The following is a 22,422-nucleotide window of genomic DNA, read 5'->3' on the forward strand; positions in this document are numbered from 1 at the left end:
TAAGGAAAATTATCCAACTTGATGAACAAGAAATGTTCATTGTAGCATTAATCATAAAAATATGAACACAATATCTATAATTAGAGAGATAATTGGAAGAATAACAGCATATCCATGAGTCCTGTATAGATAGTCATGCGTAGAGATCAGTATTTCTTTTCCTGGAGGGATAGCTCATATTCTGGTAAACAAAAGTGTGTAAGGTAATCACGGTTTGTGTTAGTGAACAGGTTTCTGTCATGGTATTCTTATTTGTGTTTTTATGGCCAAAGCAAGCAAGCAAAGAAGCAAACACAAGTGAGTGGAGAGAAGAGTGGATATGAATGGGCTGGGAAAAGGGTGCTTCTCAAACCCATACCAAGGCCTAAGAGAGAAAAGAAGGAATACTGCAAGGGCAATGGACTAACTCATGTGCTGAAAGTAAAAGGAAAAAAGTTCTGCAGCTGTTTATAAAACCCAGTCCTGGTTGCATTGCAGTGGAAAAAAGTGCATGTGTTAATGAGACAGTGGGATGGGTTTCACTCTGTACCTACCTTTTTGGAAAGTGGGTTTACTGAGGATCTCTGTGAAATCATCAAACTATTGATTTTTAGAAAGCTATTGAGTATACTAACTTAAAAATAACATTTCCCACTTAAAAGTGAATCACCAGGGACAATCAGACCTTTTCTTTCAAAATCTAGGAAGCATTAAGGGCCTGGGTCTCAGTAATACATGCTGAAAGTCCTGAAAGTGTCATGAGTCATGATTTGGAGACAGAATCAAACTAGATGTCAGCTCTGATGAGTCTAACCGCAGGCAGGGATCCCAAGGAGGTGTGCACCAAGGGGAGTCTGTCTTAGTTATCTGTAAGACTTGCTTTGTAGAGCTTCTTGTACACTAGGAACAAATCTCTAGCTTTCTTAGAATCACAATATGTGGATTGGAGGGGGACTGGCTCAGAATTAGAGATAAATAAGCCCCACAGACCTTTTCTCATGAAAGGGGAAATGGACTGGTCCATGATAGTCTTGGGGATTGTAGAAAAATTTGTCAAAGGATTGTCTTTCATTTTCTCAAACGATGTCTCCAGGACTATTTTATCCACGGTCTCTTCATCCAAATTCTTGCCCATGAACTGCATTACCTTCTGGATTTCACGCTTTGGGTCCTGTGAGTGAGGGTAGCATTGAGTTGGACTGGAAAAGAGTTTTCACACTATCACATTTTTCCAGACATCCCTGTCAGAACCACATTCCTAAAGCAGCTTCCCTGTCCCTGGAGCTGAAGCAGTGATTTACTTACCCTCTTCATGTCTTCATAAAAGAGAAAGAGAATCTGGTATCTGTCTCGAATTTCCCACCATCCTTTCACATGGTCAAACCAAGATCCCCAACTTACTGTGAAAAACAAGAATTGTTTTCATGGACACAAATCTTCCAAGTCAGGAAAGTTTGACTTTCCTTTTTTCTTTTTCTTTCTTTCTTTATTTCTTTTTTCTGGCTTCAGGTACATGAGAGAAGGAAAAATTTTGTATTAGATATTTCCAGGGTCACTTAGCTGCTCGATTCTGAGGTCACGTAGTTTCTGTCAGTATTGGGGGCTTTGCTTTAATATGAGAATTAAAGTGGCTTCATGTTGCACAATCACTTGCACCCTGATATTATGACAGGGTCACACAGGCTGAGGAAAGTCTATAGGTCAGGAATCCCCGAATAGAGGCCAGGATAGGAGGCACAGGAAACTCTGGGGGAATCAACTGTCAGGGGTTGTTCTCTCAGCTCAGTCTAATTGTGGTAAAACCACAGAGGGACAATGCATTTTTATTTACCTTTTCCATTGATGAAGGTTTCAAAATACTCATTCCAGGTGCCTGGATTGGGGAGCACCTGGCTCATTCTGTAGAAGTGGTAGTAGGAAACCATGCAGTCTTTGGCGTTTCGAGCCACATAAAGGTACTTTGGAGAAGAAGAGAGGTGAGTTAAAGGAACACAAATATTGGAACTCCCTAGTTCTCCCTCTGGGTGAGTCCTTTTGGGGAATGCTCAGCTCTCCTGCCCTGGCACTGAGACTCAGCCTAGAGCAATGTCACCAATTATGATACTCCCAGCCCATCCCTAACTCATTAAAATTTATCTCAATTCTTCATTTCCCTTTTGTTATCAGGGGCAAACTCTTCCTCTACATACTCTGAATCAACTACAGAGCCACTGAGCCTTCCAGAAACCTCAGCCTGATTTCTGAGAAAGCAATCACTCCTCCTGGTGTTTTGACGTGGAGCAGGACCGTGGATCCTACTTGATATGAGCACAAACTTTCTTCCATGATGATCACTTTAAAATCTGTGTGTTTCTACACAGAATAAGCAAACACTAGGTGCATTTCAATAAGGACCCTGTTGGGAGACTTTGTTATCTTGCCCATGTATTCTCCAAGTCAAAATGCTGCTGTGCACCAATGGAAAGAATTTTCTAAAGTGTCAGATTATTCATTTATTTTTTAATTTAATTCTTGCACTTTGTACTCAGGCTGTCTTTCACCTCAGTATTTACTGACATTTTATGAGTTTCGTCTTTCCTTTTCAGGGATGTGGTTTCCAGACACATGACATGACTCTCACCTTTCCTCAGCCCTCATTCATCCCTTTCCAAGTCCGTACATTTCTCTATTCAGATGCACACAGTCTGGGGGTTAGGCTAGTTCTGGTTTTTAATTTTCTGTGTTTTATATATAAATCTTTAAATATGTATATATAGTATATAATGTATATAATATATAATAATATATACATAAATGTGTAAGCAATTATAAAACACCATTTCTTTATTTGATGATTCAACCTAAAGTCACATCTTCTTTCTTTATGTCATATTTGATACAATGATTTATTTTGTACAGCATGAACATTTTCTTATTTTTGCATATAACAGGTTTGTCAGAAGTTTTTAGAAGCCAACTTGAACTGTTCTTTAGCAGACACCCTTATGAAGGTCTCTTCCCTTATGTATGTTGTATGTATGTATGTATGTATGTATGTATGTATGTATGTATGTATGTATGTTGTAATGTATGATCATGATCACAGTAGTAATCTGGGGATCCAAGCTGAGATGACTCTTCAGATAAGATCATGTATATTTCTGTTAGATATACTGGTGTTTCTGGTACTGGGGTCATCTTATGCTGACTTGTAAGAGCTTATAGTCCAGGGTAAGAATAGGGAATTAATCTTTAAAACCTTTGACAGATGACACAAGACTACCCAGAAGTTGCCTACAGTCTTCTTTACCACCTACAATGTATACTATATTGGTAAATTTCCTTCTGTTGTTTGAATTCACTGAGAAGCTGGCTCCGGAAGTGGGGTTACTTCATACACACTTCAACACCAAATATATTGTTCTAAGTGTACTCCAAGATCCCTTATCTGGGGAGAGACTACTCCATGAACTCTGTGACAGGGAGCGAAGAGAAGAGCAAATTAGCCCAAGTAAAAAACTAGTTACTGAGAACATCTGGAAGGTGAACTTTTTTGTAAAGGTGTTACTTTGTTTAGCCCATTGGGAAAGAGATACTAGAAGATCAGTTCTTGGAAACCTTAGCCATAAAGAGAAACCTCAGTGTGAAACTCCAGCTGATGCTTAAACTTCCTCAGTTTCTTGAAAATGGTGTGAGCACATGATCTCCTGATGTTATCTCTTTCCTACTTGTCCTTTACTTGGAGGAATACTCTGCTCAGCCTGGGTATTTTATGGGTAAACTGACTGGCTATCCTAATGGAGATTCATCAGTAGTTTTTGCTAGATGTTTGTGAGTCCTCCCTTTGTAATATTATCTTTCATCTGTGATGTTTTTCCGTGACCTGGAAGCCTTGCCCAGGGACACACTATGCTCTGCCTGGGAATCTCAGTGCTGGGAACACCAAGTGTCAGATTCAAGAGGGCTTGTCCAGGCAATTTCTGCTTGAGGACCTGATTTGTTGTTCTCTCTCTCTCTCTCTCTCTCTCTCTCTCTCTCTCTCTCTCTCTCCCTCCCTTCCTCCCTCCCTCCCTCCTTCCATTTGCCTGCTGCTTTCTATTTGTTCATTTTCTTTGGCGTGCTTTATATACTTCATAAACTCACTCATTCTAAACTGAAAATATACCCATTGAAGACTATTCTCTGTACCACAGAGCTCAGCTCATCCACCTACATATTCATGTAGGATGCTGGCCCATGATACCTATATTCTCTCCTTATTCTCTTATCTCCTGGTGCTTAGGCTCTGTTCCTATCCCTGTGCAAACATTAAAGCTAATGTTGCTGAATTATCAAGGGCATCAAATACCACTTCACAAGTCCATACTAATTATGCTTTTCTTAATTCTATTTTATTTTATTTTTTGTAAGTTAGGCATTTTCTCAACTTACTTGTTCTCAGTTAGACAACATCAAGAGGTATTCTTCAGTAGTTTCATGATAGCTGTTCACAGTAATGCCAGGAATAGAATTGTCATTCCTCACCCAGCTTTACCAAGAGCAGACAAGTAATTTGATCATGAGAGTCCCAACTATATTCCTTCTATGTAGAAATATTTCAGTTCTTTTAAAATAATCTTTAAAATTCCAATTTTGTAATGATTTTATTAAAATCAATGTTTTGCCTGCTTGTATTATCATGCCTCCCGTGCATGCAGTCCCCTCAGAACCCAGGATAGAGGAAATTTCAGATTTACTCTACCCTTGTATACTCCTACCATGATCCAGCACTTTCGTTGTGCCAGGAACATAATAGACAAGACACTAGGCTACATGGCATAACCCTAGTAAGAATGAAACAAACCTGGAGGCTTCTGAGGCTCCATCCAAGCCTGCTCTGTGGCCCCACTAGGATATACTCTTTGAAAATCAGCCCTTTGCATTTGTTCTTCTTAGTCTTGTTTGTGCTCCATAATCTTTCCTATAGCCTATGATTTCTGCTCCCTATTCTCAGTCTTCTTCACTGAAGAGCAGATGATCTCCAGTACCTCCATCTGGCCTCTGCCTTCACATCATATTTGAAAGCATCCAAGTAAACACCCTACTAAATATAGCCTGGTGTTTGACTTTTTTGCAGAGTATTAGGTCTTAGAGGTAGAAAGTATATAGCGCTGAGTAACATATTCTCACCCAGACTCTGGAGGCCTAGATCTGTGGGCTCCCCATTGGAGGAGTTAGAGAAAGGATTGAAATAACTGAAGGGGTTTGCAGCCCCATAAGAACAACAATATCAAGGAGCCAGAGCTCCCAGGGACTACACCACCATCCAAAGAGTACACATGGACAGACCCATGGGTCTGCCTGTATATGTAGCAGAGGATTGCCTTGTTGGGCACCAATGGGAGGAGAAGCCCTGGGTACTGCTAAGGCTCAACCCACCATTATAAGGGAATGTCAGAGTGGGGAAGCACAAAGAGGTGGGTGGATGAGTGAGGGAATAGGGAATACCCTCATAGAAGAAGAGAGAAGGGGGATGGAATAGGGGGTTTATGGATGGGAAACTGGGAAATGGGATAACATTTGAAATTTAAACAAAAAAAGTCCAATAAAAAAAGAAAAGAAAAAAGAAAATGCTGCCATCTTACCTTACAGTTGTTTGTCCAGAAAGACGGTGGCAGCAGCTGAGTGGGAAGATGGGTCCTTAATATCCTTGGAGCTGGCATCGCATTGGCTTTGTCCACACCTGTAACACAATTCAGGAGATGATTGCACAGTCTGCTCAGCACATGAGAACATCCACTCCAGGTGCTGCTCAGGGAATCCATCATCCACACAGGGATTCTCATATTTTTGCTCTTTCATGGGGAACAGTTTAGAAGAATTATTGATATTGCTTTTGTGTTTGTAGGCTTATATAACTTAAGTGCTGGATGCCAGCTTTGAGTGAATTTACTTTGTCAGTTTGCAAAAGATAAGATTAGGCTTAGATAAGTGTGTGTGTGTGTGTGTGTGTGTGTGTGTGTGTGTGTGTGTAATTAAAAACATCCAAACTGGACTACTTCTCAGCCCATGACCCCTAGAGTAGCCTTTTTCTTTTGAAAAGGGTACAGTATGTCCGATTTGCTGGGACAGTGACAGGCTCTATTCTTATTTCTTTAAGAAAATTTAGAGGCCAAGACTACCAGACCCAAGGAGATCAGAGAGCCACCAATGGCAACACATTGTACACCGTTGTAGTGTATTCAACCTCAACTAGATGTACTTCCCCATGAATCACTGGAGTTATACAATCTTCCTCCTCCTATTCCCTGTCCTTCTCTTCCTCCTCTTCTTACTCCTTCTTCTACTGCTGTATAGAAATCAGATACAGCCTGAGTTCATGAAATGCCCCCACTTCCTCTGAGATGAACTTCTCACATTCTGCCATGTTGCTTGGATTTTTATTAGAGCCCTTTTATGCTGCTGTCCATGGGGTTAAGAATTCTTCTAACAAGACTTTTATCTCTAGCAAAACTTCTTTCTGTATCCTTCTCAAATCCAAAACCTTTTAATGGGAACTTTAAGGAACTTACTCTATCATTTTGAGGATGATGAGCTTGAAGCTGAGAATAACCAAATTTTTATATTGAGCCAGAGCCTCAAGAAAAGAGAGCAGGTTCTTTCAGTCCCCTTCCAACCATATCCAAACCTTTTCTCTGGTTCTGCGTAGTGATGTTACTTCTATTACATCCTTTCTGATATATGATTTATAATTTTTGCATTTCTGTTTATAATCTTGTAGGTACTTGCTCTATGAATCATTGAGTTAAACTGGGGTAAGATGAAATAAAGATATTGCAGTCTGTCCCTAAGGTCTTTCCTTTAATCTAGGAATCAGGCTCTTCAAGTAATGCCAGTAGACAGGTTAGAGAAATAGTCCTGTGTTCCTTTGAAGATTGTGTGAAATCATGCAGTTTGGTGGCACATTTGAAGCTGGACTGTGATCCACAGAAAATAATAAATATTCTCTTATATGAATAATCTGAAAACCAGTCACACAAAGAACAGAGATACTTCAAAAGTAGAATTATGACTGATAATAAGTGGCATTTAACTATAAATGTACAGAAGGAGCGCCTGCTGTAAACTTACACTATACCTTACCGCTGTGATGTGGAAGGTGACAAGGTATTATAGATTGGACCAGAAAAGAAATTTCTCCCATCACATAATAGTCAAAACACTAAATGCATATTAAAGAATATTAAAAGCAGTAATTAAAAATGGTCAAGTAACATATAAAAGCAGACCTATCAGAATTACACCAGACTTCTCACCAAGGACTATGAATGCCAGAAGGACCTGGGAGGATGATGTCATACAGACCCTAAGAGAACATAAATGCCAGCCCAGGCTACCATATCCAGCAGAACTCTCACAATTAACATAGATGGAGAAACCAGATATTCCAAGACAAAACTAAATTTACACAATATCTTTCTAAAAATCCAGCTTACAAAGGACAATAGATGGAAAACTCCAACACAAGGAGGGAAAGTACACCCTAGAAAAAGCAAGAAAGTAAACACCTTGCAACGAATCCAAAAGAAGAGACAAACAATAATTCTACCTCTAGTAACAAAAATAACATGAAACAACAATCGCTGTTCCTTCTTATCTCTTAACATCAACGGACTTAATTCTGCAATAAAAAGACATAGACTATGAGACTGGATACATAAAGAAGTCCCAGCAACTTGCTCCACACCTCAGTGACAAAGACAGACACTACTTTATGCATTCTATCAGATCACCATGGACTAAGGCTGGTCTTAAATAACACATGCACATGGAAGTTGAACATCTCTCTACTCCACGATAACTTGGTGAAGGAAGAAATAAAGAAAGAAATTAAAAACTTTTTAGAATTTAATGAAAATGAAGGCACAACATACCCAAACTTATGGGGCACAATGAAAGCTCTACTAAGAGGAAAACTCATAGCTCTGAGTGCCTCCAAAAAGAAACTGGAGGAAGCATAATTTAGCAGCTTAACAGCACACCTAAAAGCTCTAGAACAAAAAGGAGCAAATAGACCCAAGGGGAATAAAAGGCAGGAAATAATCAGACTCAGGGCTGAAATCATCCAAGTACAAACAAAAAGAACTATGTAAAGAATCAACAAAACCAGGAGCTGGTTCTTTGAGAAAATCAACAAGATAGCTAAACTCTTAGCCAGACTAACCAGAGGGCACACAGAGTGTATCCAAATTAACTAAATCAGATATGAAAAGGGAGACACAACAATAGACTCTGAGGAAATTCAAAAAATTATCAAATCCTACTACAAAAGCCTATATTGAACAAAACTGGAAAATCTGGATGCAATGCACAATTTTCTAGACAGATACCAGATACCAAAGTTAAACCAGGATCAAATAAACCATCTAAACTGTTCCATAATTCCTAAAGAAATAAAAGCAGTTATTAAAAATCTCACAACCAAAAAGAACAGAGGACCAGATCGGTTTAGTGCAGAATTCTATCAGACCTTCATAGAAGACCTCATACCAATACTGTCCAAACTATTCTACAAAATAGAAACAGATGGAGCACTACCCAATTTCTTCTATGAAGTCACAATTACATTTATATCTAAGACCCAACAAAGAAAGAGAACTTCAAACCAATTTCCCTGATGAAGATCAGCACGAAAATACATATTAAATTCTCACAAACTGAATCCAAGAACACATAAAAATGATCATCCATCATGATCAAGTCAGCTTCATCCTAAGGATATAGGGGTGATTGAATATATGGAAATTCATCAAGGTGATCCACTATGTAAACAGACTAAAACACACACACACACACACACACACACACACACACAAACACACACACACGATCATTTCATTAGATGCTAAGAAACAATTTGACAAAATTCAACACCCCTTAATGGTAAAAGTCTTGGAATATCAGCAATTCAAGGCCCACACCTAAATATAGTGAAAGCAATATACAGCAAACTAGTAGCCACCATCAAAGTAAATGGAGAGAAACTTGAAGCAATTCCACTAAAATGAGGGAGTAGACAAAGCTGCCTATGCTCTCCCTACTTATTCAATATAGTACTTGAAGTCCTAGCCAAAGCAATCAGACAACAAAAGGAGGTCAAACAGATAGAAATTGGAAAGGAAGAAGTCAAAATATCACTATTTGCAGATGTTATGATAGTATAATTAAGTGACCCCAAAATTTCCACCAGAGAACAACTAATCTGGTAAACAACTTGAGCAAAGTGGCTCAGTATAAAATTAACTCAAACAAATCAGTAACCTTCCTCTTCTCAAAGGATAAACAGGCTAGGAAAGAAATTAGGGAGCTGGCTCCCTTCACAATAGTTCAAAATAACATAAAATACCGTGTTGTGACTCTAACAAAGCTAGTGTAAGATCTGTATGACAAGAACTTCAAGTCTCTGAAGAAAGAAATTGAAGAAGATCTCAGAACATGGAAAGATCTCCCATGCTCATGGATTAATATAGTAAAAATAGCCATCTTATCAAAAACAATCTACATATTCAATGGAATCTCCATCAAAATTCCAACTCAATTCTTCATAGAATTAGAAGGAGCAATTATCAAACATTGCTTCAAATAAATACATAAAAAAATGAGGATAACAAAAAGCATTCTCAACAATAAAAGCACTTCTGGGGGAATTACCTTCCCTGACCTCAAGCAGTATTAAAGAGCAAAAGTGATAAAAAACCTGTATGGTAATTGGTACAGAGACAGGCATGTAGATCAATGGACTAGAGCTGAAGACCCAGAAATGAACCCACACACCTATGGTTATTTAATGTTTGACAAAGGAGCTAAAACTATCCAGTGGAAAAAACAGCGTTTTCAACAAATGTTGTTGATTCAACTGGAGGACTACATGTAGAAGAATGCAAATTGACCCATTCTTATTGCCCTGTACAAAGCTTAATTCCAAGAGGATCAAGGACATCCACATAAAACCAAATACACTCAAACTAATAAAAGAAAAAGTGCGGAAGAGCTTCAAACACATGGGTACTGGGGAAAATTTCCTGAACAAAGCATCAATGGCTTATGCACTAAGATCAAGCCTAGACAAATAGGACTTCATAAAACTGCAAAGCTGCTGTAAGGCCAAGGCACCATCAATAGGACAAAATGTCAACCAAGAGATTGGGAAAAGATCTTTACCAATCCTACATCAGATAGACGGCTAATATGCAATATATACAAAGAACTCAAGAAGTTAGACTGCAGAGAGCCAAATAACCCTATTAAAAATGGGGTCCAGAACTAAACAAAGAATTCTCAGCTGAGGAATATCGACTGGCTGAGAAGTACCTAAACAAATGTTCAACCTTCTTAGTCATCAGGGAAATGCAAATCAAAACCACCCTGAAATTTCACCTCACACTAGTCATAATGGCTAAGGTAAAAAAATCCAGGTGAGAATAGATGCTGGCAAGGATGTAGAGAAAGAGGAACATTCCTCCATTGTGGGTGGAATTGCAAACTGGTACAAGTATTCTGGAAGTCAGTCTATAGGTTCTTCAGAAAACTGGACATAGTACTACCTAAGGACCCAGGTATACCACTCCTGGACATATACCCAAAAGATGTTCCAACATACAACAAAGACACATGCTCCACTATGTTCATAGCAGCCTTATTTATAATAGCCAGAAGCTGGAAAGAACCCAGATGCCCTTCAACAGAGGAATGAATACAGAAAATGTGGTACATCTACACAATGGAGTACTACTCAGCTACCAAAAACAATGACTTCATGAAATTCCTAAGCAGATGGATGGAACTATAAAATATCAGCTTGAGTGAGGAAACCCAATCATAGAAAAACACACATAGTATGCACTCACTGATAAGTGGATATTAGCCCAAATGATCTGATTACCCAAGATACAATCCACAGACCATACGAAGCTCAAGAAGAAGGATGACCAAAGTGTAGATGCTTCTGTCCTTATTAAAAGGGAGAACAAAACTGTTCATAGGAGGGGATATGTACACAAAGTTTTGAGCAGAGACTGAATGACCTTTCGGAGCCTGTCCCACCAGGGCATCCAGCCCATATACATACAGCCACCAAAACTAGACAATATTGATAAAACCAAGAAGTACATGCTGACAGGAGTCTGATATAGCTGTCTCCTGAGAGGCTTAGACAGAGCGTGACAAATACAGGGGCAAATGCTTGTAGCCAACCAATAAATTGAGAGCAGGTTCCCCATTCAAGGAATTAGAGAAAGGATTGAAGGAGCTGAAGGGGCTTGCAACCGCATAAGAACAATAATGCCAAACAACCAGAGTTCCCAGGGACTAAACCAATACCCAAAGACTACACATGGGCAGACCCAAGACTCCAGCTGCATATATAGCAGAGGATGGCCTTGTGCACCAGTGGGAGGAGAAGCCTGTAGTCCTGCCAAGGGTGGACACAACAGCATAGGGGAATGTGAGGCTGGGGAGGTGGGAAGGGGTGGTGGTTGGTGAGGGGGAATACCCTTATAGAAGAAGGGGAGGGGAATGGTATAGGGAGCTTATGTCCAGGAAGCTGGGAAAGGGAATAATATTTGAAATGTAAATAAAAAGTATCCAATTTTTTTAAAAAGGTAGAGAATTCCTAAATTGGTGTAAGCAGAGACTATTGGACTATTCTGGTGGGTATTTGGAAGACCAGACATGCCAAGAAAAGAGTAGACAATGGATGCTCAGCTAATGAAATTTAGAAAATGCTGTATTGAGAGCTGGGCTAGAGGTTTTTATATTATATTTTGTTGAAGAATATGTTAACATACTCCTCATGTCCTAGGAATTTGAGTGAACTTGACTGCACAAATAAGGGGCTAATATATTTAACAAAGAAATTTCAAGACTAGATTTTTATTGCTAATGGTGGTTTTTTAGTTTCACAGTGAAAGTTGGCAAGTAAGAAAAGTAATGGTAAGTACACAGTTTGGCAAGGAAAGAAGCATGACTTGATTAAAGTTTCAGAGAAGGCAGAATAGAAGTGGCTGTTAAGAGGTGCTTCATTAAAGAGACATGCCCTTGGGGACCAGAGTGCAGAGGCATTGTAAGACAGAAAAAAACAAAAGGCTGTGCTGACAGCTGCCCTCTCTGGTCACAGCAGCTGTGCTTAGTGACCCCTATGTAGATGAGGCTGATAATTCTGGCCTTCAGAAGGTTAGAGCACAGAGCATAAATCTGCTTTGTCTGGAAGATGAAACATTTGGCATCTTAAGAAATGGATGGGAGAATAAAACTCTATCTACTGAGTATGTGAGAAATTTCTCTGTGCCTTCCTTGGCCGTGATACATAAAAATAATGTTCCTTGAGAGTGAGAAAACATACTCTGTCCTCTCATTATCTGTATAGTCTTCATTACCTGCATAGGCTTCATATCACAATATCCAATTGATCTAGAAATTAAGCTATTATGGGAAGAAAATTCTCTAAGTCAGTCCAAGGGAAATAAGGAAACAAATCCTATGAAGGAAGGTTAACAAAGATAATTGGGAAGATTACACTGCCCAAAATCACAGTCAGGATATTCTGTGCTGGGGTAGACACCCTACAGAGGTGTCACAGCCTGGCTAGACCAGGCATGGGACTACATAGCAAGTGGCCACATACACAGTGAGGGACTTCTAGAGATAAGAGAGCTGGACAGGCAGAAAGAATATCCTAACGTGAAGACATCCCCTAGCATGGGTTAACAGTTCCTAAGTATATCTTACTGGGAGCTTCCTGTCTGGAGACATTTGGAAGAATTTATCAGAGCCTGCCAGTGACTTTCCCATTGAGAATGGCCCTGATGTTCCCTCACATCAGCAGTTGCTAGGGTTCCAAAATTTCTGTTAACCCACTCTGCAATGTGATAAATTAGGAAGATAGGTCTCCCATCCTAGTTTCTGTCTTCTGTTTGTGTGTGTGTGTGTGTGTGTGTGTGTGTGTGTGTTTTGTGAACTTTTCCTCATTTTATGAAACAAAATAATCATCTGGTTAACTTTATGTGAAAAAAATAACTTTTCAACTGAGCACAAGTAATTGCCTCCTCATATTTGTGGTGTGTGTGTGTGTGTGTGTGTGTGTGTGTGTGTGTGTGTGTTATTATATTAGACACTGTCCAGAAAGTCCTTGGTATAATAGGATAGAATACTGAAAGCAGAGGGGTAGGAAGGTAGAAACTGCTGCTGAGTAAAGTTTTGTACCTTCTTGTGTTCTACAGTTATACATGACTAGATCAAAATTATAATGAGAAAATAAGGCAGAACTTCATATTCATGTACATATTTCCTCATTATTTGGTGGAAATAGAAAAAGAAGAGATGGATCTGGAAAGAGTATCACATGCCTTTAACCCAACCCTTAGAAAGCTGAGGCAGGTAAATTCTAACTAGTCTGTACAATGAGTACCAGGACAGCCAGATCCATATAGAAAAATCTTGTTTCATAAAAAACAAAGAAGGAGGATTGGAAGGAGAGAGAGATAGGGAAGAGGAGGAGGAAGAAGAAGAGGAAGAAGAGAAGGAGGAGGAGGAAGAGGAGATGAAGAGACAAGTATAGAGATAAGTCAGGAGAGGAGCTCGGAGGGAATCAGGGTTTCTTACCTGATGGCTGGGGTGGCCGTGCCCACTCAATATAAGGGGGGCGGTGTTGATTGATGGCTCATTGGCACTTCTTTATATCCCCATCTGATCAATCGTGTCTACTATTTCTTGAATCCATTTTGTCCCTGAGAAGACAGGAGAGATTAAGAGTCAGAAATCTATTTATTATTCTTCAAGAATATTGATAAAGGAGTGTGGATGGAGATGTTAGCTTCACCTTTCACTCAGGATCCTGTTAGCTATGGAAGGAAGACTTTGGATCACTGTGAAAGGTGGATCATCAAAGACAAATCTCAACTCTTCCCAAGAAAAATGCAGAGTTGAACAAGCTTCAAAAAACCCATAGTTAAAGACATTTGAGGTGGCGCTCATCATGGGACAAAAAGGGGCAGGTTCTCATTGCAGGGAGTTCTAACTGAGGTGAGGAGTTCAGCTAGTTCAGAGGATGAAGCTGGGGCTATTACTCTACCAGGTTACCTGATTTAGGGTAAGTACAAATAAAGAAGTCATCTGGCTTGGTATTGAACATCTGAATTTGTCTACAGTTGTCGACAGTTGGAGCCTGCAGTGGGATCCCTGCTACCTCTTTCAGTTTTGTTTGTTTGTTCAATTCTGGGGCCAGGGCCATGATGTCTAAGGGTGGAGGGTCCAGTTGCTGTGAGAAGAGAACAGAATGAAAAATTTAGATACTGTGATAATGCATGCATGACAGGAAAATGACTCCTAATTATCCTTAGTGAGTGGCCCAATGGAGTTATTAACATCCCCACTGTTGGATGCTCACCATCTATCGCCTTCCATTCCTGAAAACTTTTTACTTTCCCTTAACTCTAAAGCTCTGTTTCCTGGTCCTTGACTACCAATATTTTGCTTTCTATCTCTTTGAACGCTAGTTGCATTAGAGAAGAAAATTCTCTTTGTCCTTCTCTGAGTGGTTTGTTTTATGTAGTTGAATATTCTTAAGGATCAGCTGTGTTGTGGCATGCCATCGGATTTTCTTCCTAATTAATGCAGACTTTTATTGCATGCCTGCTTGTACTGTGATTTGTTTATCCATTTCCTTGTCCATGGGCACTTGGTGTGCCCTATCAACTATTGCACTATAAACACAGTACACAAATATCTCAGCTACCATATTCATATTTTGGGTTCATAACTCAGAATAGACATGCAAGATGATGGGTTTACATTTTTGAGAAGTTGTCGTAGCACTGTTCTACAGTGGCTATATTATTTAAGAGATCTACTAGCAGTGTATAGTAATCCCTAATTGTCACTGGCATGTAATGTATCTGGCATAAATATCCATCCTAATAGATTTGTTTTGCTTTTCCTTTATGACTAATGGTGAATATCTTTTCATATGTTTACAGTCTACTTTGACTTTTTTCAGAGATAAACACATTTTTATACAGGTTGTTGATGATGGCTATACCTAGAAACTAGTAAATTTCCAAATAGGAGGGTAGGAGGAGTGAGCCTCTATTCCTCAACAGTGAGTGGTTACTGCAGTTCCAGACAACATCTACTACTGCTGCTCAGAGAGATCACAAGGTAATGTTCAGTGATTTGCTGAGTACTTTTATTATAAATTATTTGTTTTTAATTTTTACCTAACTCAAGCCACAGAACATTAGGTGAGAAGGATCTTTATGGAAATTTTAACAATAACAGTTGCTGGAAATTGAGTAAGGAGAATAGCTCAGTCAGTCCAGTGAGAGAAAGAGAGGGAAAATGTACACAGGCTGGCCAGACCAACTATCAGGATGATGGATTCCCAGAGAAAGCAGAGTTCTCTAGAATGGAAGCAGTGTTTTTAAGAAAATGAAAACTGAATTCTTCTTGAAAGCATTTCAAATAAAGGAGGAGCGCTAGTTATAGGCAGAGAGGGTGAACTTCTCATGAAACTCTGAGACGTGGTGTAATCAGCTTCAGCAGAGGAAAACAGAGTATTGTCATCTCCTCTTCCTTTTCTTTCCGGGCTGGGAGTGGGTAGGGTCTCTCTACATATCCCAGGATAACCCATAGATCACCGTGTAGCCCAAACTAGTCCTGAATTCACAATCCTCCTGCATCAATCTTCTGGGTGCTGAAGTGACAGTGTAAGCTACCTTGCTTGGTTTGGAGCACTGAAACTTCTAACAGACCTTCAATGTTAGATTCTTCCCTCAATTCTTCTTTCCATTTTAATTCACATCACAATTTTAGCATAAGTAGTAATTATCATACTTCTAAATATGGGAAGTCTTGGAAAACACTAAATGAATGGGTTGCTCAGGAATTCAGCTAATATCTATCTACAAATGTCATTATACTTCTTTAAGATCTGACTCATTTTAAGTTGTAGGTATGCAATGAAATATAAGAAGTGACTGCAATAAGCCATATGCATACAATACATATATGCATATGATGTGCATATGATACAAAGAAAACTGTATCACATAGCAATTATTATTATTTGATGTATTTGTGTCCTTTCCAAATGTAAATTTTGGTATGTAATATAACAGTTCCCATATATATTCTCATTCTAATATCTAATAGAACATTGTTGTAAGACATGGGGACCCTCAGAATACAGCAATGACTTTGTCACCATTACCAGCTCAGAGACAAATGGGAATAGAGCTCAAGACCTCTTAAAATTTTTTTTAAATTGGATATTTTAATTATTTACATTTCAAATGTTATCCCCTTTCCTGGTTTCTTCTCTGCAAACACCTTATCTCATCCCATCTCCCTGCTTCTGTAGGGGTGCTTCCCCATTCACACACTTACTCCCACCTCACCATCCTTGCATTCCCCTACATGTGGGTATCCAGCCTTCACAGAAACAGATAAGGCCATCTCTCTGCTACATATGCGGCTGGAGCCATGAGTCCCTTCATATGAAATGGTGGTCTCCCCTGTGCTCTCAGGATTGTCTGCACTTGTGAGAGTCCAGCTTTCTCTCCCATGAGATCTGGGTACAGAGAGTTGTGGGACCAGGTTAGCTCCAGATACAGGTGGAAACTGCTTTTTGTTATTTTTGTTATTAGCTATTCTGTTATTTTGTTGTGTGGTTATCTTCCTTTGGGTTTGTTGAAAGAAAATTACTTTTGTGCTTTTTCTAGGGTGTAGTTCCCCTTTTTGTGTTGGCGTTTTCCATCTATTATCCTGTGTAGGACTGGATTTGTGGAAGTATATTGTATAAATTTGGTTATGTCATGGAATATCTTTGTTTGTTAAGCTATGGTAATTGAGTGTTTTCCTGAGTATAGTAGCCTGGGCTGGCATTTGTGTTCTCTTAGGTTCTGTATGACATCTGCCCAGGATCTTCTAGATTTTAGAGTATCTGTTGAGAAGTCTTGTGTTATTTCTTATAGGTCTGCCTTTATATGTTTTGTTTTTTTCTTTTCCTGTTTTGTACATTTGGTGTTTTGACTATTATGTGACAAGAAGAATTTCTTTTCTGGTCCAATCTATTTGGGTTTTGTAAGCTTCTTTTACGTTTATGGGTATCTCTTTTGTCAGGTTATGGAATTTTTCTTCTATAATTTTCTTGAAGATATTTACTGTCCTTTTCAGTTGGGAATCTTCACTCTCCTCTATATCTATTATCCTTAGGTTTGGTCTTTTCATTTTCTTCCTGGATTTCCTGAATATTTCTTTAAGTGATTTTTGTGTTTCTTCTTCAAAGGCTTCTATGTTTTTTTCCTGTGTTGTCCTGTATTTCTTTAAAGGAGTTATTTACGTCCTTCTTAAGTCCTCTATCAGCATCATGACATGTGATTTTTCTATCTGAATCTTGCTTTTCCGATGCGTTGGGGTATCCAGGGCTTCCTATGTTGCGAGAACTGGGTTCTTATGATGCCAAGCTGCCTTCGTTTTTCTTTTAGGTTCTTGAGCTTGCCTCCTGCTATCTGTTTATCTCTGGTGTTAACTGGTCTTGCTGCCTCTGACTGGAGCTTGTTCCTCCTGTGAGTCTGTGAGCCTATGAGCCTGTGATCTTAGGTGTGTCAGAGCCTTTGAGAGATCAGCTCTCTTTGGGTGGAATTTGGGTAGTGAGAGCTGTGGTACATGGTTATCTTGGGGGCACAGATAGAAACTGGAAGGATTCTGTTCCATGCTGCTAAGCAGTTCCTGTACTTTGTGGGCCTTTTCAGGTCCCTCTTTGACCAGCTATTGAAAAAAGAGTGGTAGTCTCACCTGTGACCTTGTGTGTATCAGCACTTCTCGGGGGCCAGCTGTTTTGGGCAGGATTTGGGTGTGGAGAATTATGACACTCTGTTATCTCCCAGAGGGAGATGGAAACTGGAAGGATCCTGTCCCTGGTTGCTCTGAGGTTCCTGTGGCCTGTTGAGATCAAGGCCTTTAGAAGCTGAGGATAAACAGGAGGCAGCAAGTGTCCTTCACCTGTACAACAGAAATGAAGGCTGCTCTCCAGCAAATATGCTGAGCAGATATGCTTTCTCAGAGTCTCCAGGAGTGCAACTCTGCATCTTGATTTTACCCAGGGTCTGTGATCTATTCAGATGTCTGACCTACAAGAATTAAAGTGATAACCAGGATGCAATAGCAAGCAATGTGAGTGAATCTAGGCAGGAAGACTGTGAGTTTGAGGCCATTCTGGGTTACAGTCTGACTGTATTTCAAAATATCAAACTGTTGGGTCTGGAAAGCCATGTAATGTAACTGGGAGAGCCAATCCAGAGAAAGAGTGAGCTTGCTAAACCCTGAAAATCTCATCCTGCGACCAGCAGAAGAAGGAATGTTTTCTTCTTTCCTCTTGGCCTACATGCCCTATGCATATATTCCTTATAATGCCCACCTCTGTCAGCATTGAGGTACTCGTGTACATCAATTGCCAGATTACAGGTTAAACATTCTCTCTATATAAGTACATGTCCAAAAGCTTAAGTCCAAGTGGATCAAGGACCTCCACATCAAACCAGACACTCTCAAACTAATAGAAGAAAAACTAGGGAAGCATCTGGAACACATAGGCACTGGAAAAAATTTCCTGAACAAAACACCAATGGCTTATGCTATAAGATCAAGAATCGACAAATGGGATCTCATAAAACTGCAAAGCTTCTGTAAGGCAAAGGACACGGTGGTTAGGACAAAACGGCAACCAACAGATTGGGAAAAGATCTTTACCAATCCTACAACAGATAGAGGCCTTATATCCAAAATATACAAAGAACTCAAGAAGTTAGACCGCAGGGAAACAAATAACCCTATTAAAAAATGGGGTTCAGAGCTAAACAAAGAATTCACAGCTGAGGAATGCCGAATGGCTGAGAAACACCTAAAGAAATGTTCAACATCTTTAGTCATAAGGGAAATGCAAATCAAAACAACCCTGAGATTTCACCTCACACCAGTGAGAATGGCTAAGATCAAAAACTCAGGTGACAGCAGATGCTGGCGAGGATGTGGAGAAAGAGGAGCACTCCTCCATTGTTGGTGGGATTGCAGACTGGTAAAACCATTCTGGAAATCAGTCTGGAGGTTCCTCAGAAAATTGGACATTGAACTGCCTGAGGATCCAGCTATACCTCTCTTGGGCATATACCCAAAGGATGCCTCAACATATAAAAGAGACACGTGCTCCACTATGTTCATCGCAGCCTTATTTATAATAGCCAGAAAATGGAAAGAACCCAGATGCCCTTCAACAGAGGAATGGATACAGAAAATGTGGTACATCTACACAATGGAATATTACTCAGCTATCAAAAACAACGAGTTTATGAAATTCGTAGGCAAATGGTTGGAACTGGAAAATATCATCCTGAGTGAGCTAACCCAATCACAGAAAGACATACATGGTATGCACTCATTGATAAGTGGCTATTAGCCCAAATGCTTGAATTACCCTAGATCCCTAGAACAAACGAAACTCAAGATGGATGATCAAAATGTGAATGCTTCACTCCTTCTTTAAATGAGGAAAAAGAATACCCTTGGCAGGGAAGGGAGAGGCAAAGATTAAAACAGAGACTGAAGGAACACCCATTCAGAGCCTGCCCCACATGTGGCCCATACATATACAGCCACCCAATTAGACAAGATGGATGAAGCAAAGAAGTGCAGACCGACAGGAGCCGGATGTAGATCGCTCCTGAGAGACACAGCCAGAATACAGCAAATACAGAGGCGAATGCCAGCAGCAAACCACTGAACTGAGAATAGGTCCCCTGTTGAAGGAATCAGAGAAAGAACTGGAAGAGCTTGAAGGGGCTCGAGACCCCAAAAGTACAACAATGCCAAGCAACCAGAGCTTCCAGGGACTAAGCCACTACCTAAAGACTTTACATGGACTGACCCTGGACTCTGACCCCATAGGTAGCAATGAATATCCTAGTAAGAGCACCAGTGGAAGGGGAAGCCCTGGGTCCTGCTAAGACTGAACCCCCAGTGAACTAGTCTATGGGGGGAGGGCGGCAATGGGGCGAGGGTTGGGAGGGGAACACCCATAAGGAAGGGGAGGGGGGAGGGGGATGTTTGCCCGGAAACCGGGAAAGGGAATAACACTCGAAATATATATAAGAAATACTCAAGTTAATAAAAAAAAAATAAGTACATGTCCAGCAAGCACATGGAATTTCTTTGCATGCAAATGCATATTCCTCAAACCTCAGTATCAGCCAATAATGTACAAGCACCTGAAACTCCCTACCTAATCCTAAAGGTTTAGATATCACTTATTACCACAAATAAGATGAAACTGTTACACTGTAAATCATTTTGAGAGAAGGGCATTTATTCCTGGCACTCCTGCTGGCCTAGATCCTGTGGAATCCATTCACCTGGATAAACTTCATTCCTTCCTGTCCTGCCCACTCCACAATGGTGCTTGGATATCCTAAAGGCAGAAACAGAACTAAGCTGACACACAATATAAAATAAAAATAATGAAAAATCTTTGAGTTAATAAACTCTACACAGGGGAAAACAGATATGTATTACAATGTCTACCATCCTGGCCACAAACTTACAGTATCATTCTGCCTCTGCCTCTAAAATAATGTGAGTACAGACTGGTACTACCACATCTTGCTTGTGTCATTTTAAATTGATAAGTTTGGGAGCAATAGAAAAGTATTTGCATAAACTTGTATTGAAAACACATTTTTGGATATGATGGATTGAATCATGTGCCTTCACATTCCCACATTGAGTTCTAATCTCCTTACTTTAAAATATGGCCTCTTGAGACAGGGTCCTGGCAACTTTATATGTTGAGTTCTAATATCCATACCTTGTTTTTTCTTCTGGTAACAGTAGTTTTATTAAATTTTTAAATTAGTTAATGCTTCCTTCACTTTTAGAATTATCCTTGTTCATTTGTAAAACTAGACTTATTGCAGTGAAAGATTCCCATTGTTCTTTTTATTAAATTTATATATTCCATTTACATCCCAATATCTGCCACCCTCTCTTCCAAGAACCTCCTCATATGAATCCTTCCCCTATTCCTTCCTCTTCTTCTAACTAGAGTGTGACTGAGGCAAGGTTCTGGCAACTTTATATATTGAGCTCTAGTCTCCATACATTACACCACACAAAGCTTGAGAAGAAGGATGACCAAAATATGGATGCTTCAGTCCTTCTTAAAAGGGGAAGAAAATATTCATAGGAGGAGATATGGAGAAAAAGTTTGGAGCAGAGACTTAAGGAATGACTGTTCAGAGCCTGCCCCATCTAGGGATCCAACCCATATACATACAGCCACCAAACCCAGACAAAAATTGATGATGCCAAGAAGTGCATGCTGACAGGAGCCTGATATAGCTGTCTCCTGAGAGGCTCTGCCAGAGCATGACAAATACAGAGTGAGATGCTCACAGCCAAACATTGGACTGAGAATAAGGTCTCCAATGGAGGAGTTAGAGAAAGAATTTAAGGAGCTAAACCCCATAAGAGCAACCAACCAGAGCTCCCAGGGACTAAACCACGATCCAAAGAAAACACGTGGACAGATCCATTGCTTCAGCTGCTTATGTAGCAGAAGATAGCCTTGTTGGGCACCGATGGGAGAAGAAGTCCTTGATCCTGCCAAGGCTGGACCTCACAGTGTAGGGAAATATCAGGGCAGGGAGGTGGGAAAGGGTGGTTGGTTGGGGGGAAACACCCTCATAGAAGAAGGGGGAATATGGGATAGAGGTTTGTGGACAGGAAACCCGAAAAGGTGGTAACATTTGAAATGTAACTAATAAAAATACAAAAAAAAAGTAATGTGACAGTTTGGTACAGGGCCCTGGTAACTTTCTGTGTTGAGATCTAATCTTCATACCTTAGAATGTGACAGTTTGAGACAGGGTCCTGAAGATGTGATTAAGTTGAGATGAAGCTCTATTTCTATCATACTGAGTTTCTTCTAAAAGTTATTTAGACCCACAGAGAAATACCAGGGTATGTTCAAAGGAAACAACATGTGTGGAAATAGTAAAAGATGGTCTCTGTGAGCAGAAAAAAATGACTTGAGAAATCATACTGGCTGACTCCTTGATCTGGAATTTTTGCACCAGAACTGTGGGAAATTGTTTAAAATCTATAGACTAGGATAATCTACTTAAGCTCAGAAATTAAGTGTTTATTGAACATTAGAAAATAAAGGGAATTAATCATTTGTCCTGAGTTTCATTTATCAATTGACCAAATCATATTAGAAGTCCATATGAATTTATAGAACTATTTTGATAATAAAAGAATACTAAATTATGTAATTATAATGCATTTTCACAACATTTAATGAATATAAAAATGTACTCTTAATAATTAAATCACAAAAAGAAGTCAAAATATCACTATTTGCAGTTGATATGATAATAT

At 39.6% G+C, this 22,422-nt stretch overlaps 1 protein-coding gene across 5 annotated transcripts in view; it reads right to left on the minus strand.

Annotated features, from left to right (window-relative positions):
• Sult1c2al1 (sulfotransferase family 1C member 2A like 1) overlaps nt 1–22,422 on the minus strand; it is a 40,876-nt gene that overhangs the window by 2,822 nt on the left and 15,632 nt on the right. For 2 of the 5 annotated variants that reach the window (NM_001428985.1, NM_001428984.1), the window contains 6 exon segments: nt 970–1,150; nt 1,285–1,379; nt 1,811–1,937; nt 5,583–5,680; nt 13,597–13,679; nt 13,682–13,721. In NM_001428985.1, the coding sequence (NP_001415914.1) occupies nt 970–1,150; nt 1,285–1,379; nt 1,811–1,937; nt 5,583–5,680; nt 13,597–13,679; nt 13,682–13,692 (595 nt within the window). In that variant the 5' untranslated portion in view covers nt 13,693–13,721. 5 annotated transcript variants of the gene reach the window in all.

Source organism: Rattus norvegicus, chromosome 9, assembly GCF_021556685.1.
Source record: "Rattus norvegicus strain SHRSP/BbbUtx chromosome 9, alternate assembly SHRSP_T2T, whole genome shotgun sequence".
In the NCBI taxonomy this organism is placed as follows: domain Eukaryota; kingdom Metazoa; phylum Chordata; class Mammalia; order Rodentia; family Muridae; genus Rattus; species Rattus norvegicus.